General features: G+C 45.7%; 1 protein-coding gene across 2 annotated transcripts in view; it reads right to left on the bottom strand.

Annotated features, from left to right (window-relative positions):
- Positions 1–4,236, bottom strand: part of myh11a (myosin, heavy chain 11a, smooth muscle) — a gene marked incomplete at its 5' end in the record, with an annotated part of 47,179 nt that extends 42,943 nt beyond the window's left edge. For both annotated transcript variants that reach the window (XM_080523762.1, XM_080523761.1), the window contains 2 exons: positions 3,401–3,557; positions 3,892–4,236. In XM_080523762.1, coding sequence (XP_080379888.1) covers positions 3,401–3,557; positions 3,892–4,236 — 502 coding nt within the window. The remainder of the gene's footprint in view (positions 1–3,400; positions 3,558–3,891) is intronic.
- Positions 4,237–5,137: the final 901 nt, after the last annotated feature.

Raw genomic sequence — 5,137 nt, 5'->3', positions numbered from 1 at the left:
AGGGTGTCAAAGGTCTGAATCAGTGGAGGCTGGTGGAGGTAGAAATCAGAGGACTGGCTCATCGTAATGCATGGAATGGAAACAGGAATGATATCAAACGCCATTCCTCATTCCATTCCATGCATTACAACTAGCCTGTCCTCTGATTTCTACCTCCGCCAGCCTCCACTGGTCTGAATGTAGACCAAGGCTCCCTCCGAAATTTAAATCCACACTTTTGATTCATCAGCTGTATGTCTTCTTCACATAACAACGTTATTCAACGTACTCAGGGCCTTAACATACTTGGTGGTGGTTGTGTTTAATCTGCCCGTTTAGTTTCCCCTTCACATGAGAGAGCCCCCTCCCAGCGGCCGGACCGCCTGCTTGTCAGATACTATTTCAGTTGACGCTACAGCCTCAACTAGGTCAGAGGAGACATTCACACTGCACACACTCCACTACGGGGGTAAGACAGGGGAGGCTGGTGAAAGGTAGAAATCGGAGGACGGGCTCATTGTAACACATGGAACGGTATCAAACACACATGGTTGACACCATTCCTCATTCCGTTCCATTCATTACAATGAGGCCCGTCTTCTGATTTCTGCCTCCACCAGCCTCCCCGGGTGTAAGACAATCCATGTATCTTTCATTAGGGAGAGTGTCTTTAATATCCCTCTCATGTTAGAGCCCCTTTAACACATACCGTTTGAACCGATGCCGTCCAAAAGGCGTAGCCTCTTCCGGAGCCTCAAAGCCAAAACTCAGAGGCTAACCGACAGCTACTTCCCCCAGGTGATCAGGCTCATGAACACGCCTACTGTAGACAATTGACTATCATCCACAAGCACATCCCATGTATACAGGCTACCTAAGCGTAAGCTCCTCACAGTCACTTTACTACTGTCACTTATGTCCTGTACTATTGACACTCTTTATTCAATTATGTCTGTTAAATTAAATTATGGCTATTCAATTATGGCCTGTACTATTGACACTTTTTATTAAATGATGCCTGGTGCCTTATTGTCTACAAATTGCAAAATACTGCTAATTATAAATAATCTTATTTGTCACTTATGCCCTGTACTTGTCCCTTTTTTATTATCTTGTTTTATTCCTATTGCCTTATTGTCTTGTGCTGCAATGTCAGGAATCAAAGTCTAAAAATGTTACTCTCTTACACTTGTGTAATGTGACGTAACAATAAACTTGAAACTTGAACCTTGAAACACACATCTAACCTAAACAAACACTGGGCCTTTAGATTGCGAAGCTGAGAGGCTGAGGGAATGACATCATTGTGTTTGGTGCTAAACTAATGTATCTAACGTAACTATAAATGAATCCACCAGTTCTCAACACACTACTACAGTACACAATAGGGAACTTGAGAAAGGGTGATGTCATCGTGTTCTGCTTGGCAAACGTGCAGGGCTTATTTCGGCTTCTCTCATCTGCGCTTTGAACAATGGAGGGAGACCGACTGTTGTTATCATTCAGAATTCGCACACAAGGTCCTGTTCTTAGAAGGTTCTGTTTACCATAGAGGAGTGTTTTCACAGCAGCGGAGGTAACTTCACAGTTTGACTGCTTGGTTGGCAAACCATGATGTAGCAGCGGGTTGGCAAGGGGAGAACGTAAACAAACTCACAACAGTAACCTACTATACTTCTGCTTTTGGTGTAGTTATTGATTAGCTTTGACTAAGCTAGCTAGCTACTGTACATCTAAGTTGTGTGGCTGCTGATGATAGCCAAGAGAGACACAGTAGCAACTACTGTGTGAGGAAACCAATAAACCTCACGCCTCGGCCGTCTAACCATGAGCACATGAGAAGGTGTTGACTACAGCAGCTACTGGATCTGCAGTGGTTTTCATAGCATAGACATCGACCAACACTAACAGAATGATCATTTTAGAACCCCTGCAAACATTTATTAAACACACATTACACACACACACACACACACACACACACACACACACACACACACTACACACTATGCACAACATAAAAGGCAATGAGATATCCACAACTTAATAAGAGTGACTGAAACAAGAAAACCCTAACACACACACAGACACACACACACACACACACACACACACACACACACACACGCGCGCACACACACACACACACACACACACACACACACACACACACACACACACACACACACTGAGAGAAAAGAAGAAGAAGAAGAAGTTCAGTGAAAGTGGCAGGACTGTAACAGGAAATGTCTCCCTTTCCCTTCATTTCCATCCAGATGTCAGCTCCTCCAAGAACCCCCAGTCCCAGGCTCCTCAGGGGTCAAGTGGGCATGACCCCTGGAGCCATATTAAAAAAGCCCTTGTGGGAACCCAGAGAAATTAGCCTCTTCACTAAGTATGCTATGTGCCGCAGGGTTAGCCAAGAGCCATTTACTGTAAGCACAGCTAGGCCGTTACTATCGTCACCTCGCGTTCACCCTTCAAAACCACGAAAGGGTTGCTTTCGCTGCTCATGAACTATTATGGGAAATTACCTGTTTTTACATAGTTTTTTCAGGCCACGATTAGCTGTTTTTACATTGTATTTACAGGCTACGTACTTCATAGAGAGACGACATTGACCAAGATAGTGGCAGAGCTTAAATACTATGCACGGTAGAGTATATGTGAGAATTCTTGCTTTTTCAAAAGCTTGCGACCAGCCGTTTTGACAGCTTTGCTCGTTTCATGGCTTGACACCTCATCTCCTCCCGCGTTCTGAGTCACGTAGCGTGACCACAGGCTGCTAGCCAGCCCACTCTTCATATCTCGACACAGGCAAAAATTAGACATTTGACAGCTGCCGCGACAGTTCAATCACGACAAGCTCTTTAAACTGTCACACGGCCGCTTCAACAGAACACAAATCACTCTGAACAGGCTCCCTCGCTGGCAGCACCCACGTTTGGGCCGACCCGTCAGCTTAAACCCTCAGGACCGTCGGCTGCTGAGCAGACACTAATATATTCATACTTTTTTTTGAAGTGTCTGAAGAGTTATCCACCCACAAGCCAATTAAACTTGGCACTTCACTCTCTCACAAGACGGTTGTGATTATTGTGGAGTAGCTGATATAACACTCTTGATTAACTAAGAAGTGGGGTGGTTTGATACTATTCCTCATTCCGTTCCATGCATTACAATGAGCCCGTCCTCCGATTTCTACGGAGCCTCCACCAGCCTCCACTGGTGCACACATATACGTCCTTGAATCCAGCCCATGCCCTGCTGACGATCCCTCTCCTCAAAAGGAAAGACAGTAGCTACTGTGAAACCCTGCGGTGACCCTCCATGCTTTTCCCAGATCTGTATCATCAGGAAGGACCCAGACAGACGGAGGTGAACAGTACGATGTGTACTTGTCTGAGGAGGAGGAACGTACCTTGCATCATGTTTCTGTAGGCATTGTCGGTGATGGAGTAGATGTGGGGGGGAACTTCGTGGCGTTTTTTCCCTTTGTACATGTCAATGATCTTCTCGGAGTAGATGGGTAGCATTTTGTAGGGGTTCACCACCACGCAGAAGAGGCCAGAATATGTCTGGAGAAAACACAAAGGTGGAACATGTTTATTTACATAAAATCTGAAGACTAAGAATGATCTTCACTGTGAATGAGATAACGGTTTCAATGTCAATCATTGTCATGTGTGTATTCATTTGTGTGTCTAAGCCAATATGTTGTGTGTGTGTGTGTGTGTTTGTGTGTGTGTGTGCGTGTGTATGTGTGTGTGTGTGTATCACTATACAGATTTGTGTATGTGTGTATATGTGTGTGCACTTGTGTATGCATGCCTGTGTGTGTGTGTGTGTGTGTGTGTGTGTGTGTGTGTGTGTGTGTGTGTGCATGTGCGTGTGTGTACCACTAATACTCACATAGATGAGGCCGGAGAAGTACCTCTCCTTGATGTTGTGCAGGACCGAGGCCTCGTTCAGGCAGGTGAGCTCGGCCATGTCCTCCACCTTGCTGAACTTGGGCGGGTTCATCTTCTGGATGTCGTCCTTGTTGACCGTCACCTTCTTGGCGTTGTCGGCCAGCTCCACCAGACACTCCTCCCCGTGCTCCTCCTTGACACTGGCCGCCTCGAAGCCATGCTTCTCCGAGGGGATCCACACCAGCTTCTTGGCCGACCAGTCGGCCTGGGCCATGGGACTGTTGATGAAGTCCTTGTCCAGGAAGAGGAACTTCTCATCCTCGCTCAGGTCCTTTTTGTTGGACATGTTGGAGTCGGTTGGCCAGCTGTCAGAATGAACAATAGGAAAGAATTAATGGATGAAAGATTCAATTCAATTGAATCCAAAACACTTTCTTCATCAACGAGGGGGACTTCGGGGTACATAGTGAGTAACAACAACAACAACAACAACAACAACAACAACAACGATGACAGGATACCACACGTGACATGTACACACACACACACACACACACACACACACACACACACGTCCTACTTAAGCCATAACATAAAATAACATGTCCATAAAAAAAAGTGCAGTGCAGATTTAAGATGGGGAAAGAATGTTAAAAGGCTGAATATAAATGCCCTTCCGTGGTTGTGGTCAGGGAATGGAAGTGGTGGGTTGAGGGGACCAGGCAGGGCATGCAAGGCAGGGCATGGGTCGGAGTTAAACTTCTGATAAGCAGTATATTGTAAGAACTAGCAGGGTGGAGGAAATCACTTGGATGTCATGTTTATCTTTCTGAATGTTTTTAAGGAAGAGAGACTCTATTTTCAGTCAGGCATTTAAAACTTAGAACACTGACAGAGTTAACCAACAGATACTGTGTGATTCTGTGTACAGTAAGTAAATGCTGCTACCAACCATACTGTACACTCAAAAGGTTGGCCACATAAAGGGTTAAACTTCTTCATCCATCAGAAAGTCCCAGAGTACAGTCATTCTCACAGACCCCCCACACAACCCCCACCCCCACCCCCCCAGGCCTCCACCCCCCTCGCCCCTACACTTTCACACACGCCACAAGGGAGACAACCATTACAGAGAGAGCCCTAATTTAGATTAGGAAGATAGAGGCTGGGAAAGGACTTAAAATCCACAAGATCAAGACATATCGATCGCTCTTTCACAAACAAATTCAAAAACACAGTCAACCCCA

The sequence above is a fragment of the Nansenia antarctica genome (assembly GCF_963989245.1).
Source record: "Nansenia antarctica genome assembly, chromosome: 2".
Classification (NCBI taxonomy): Eukaryota; Metazoa; Chordata; class Actinopteri; order Argentiniformes; family Microstomatidae; genus Nansenia; species Nansenia antarctica.
This window is presented reverse-complemented; position numbering and strand designations above follow the sequence as displayed.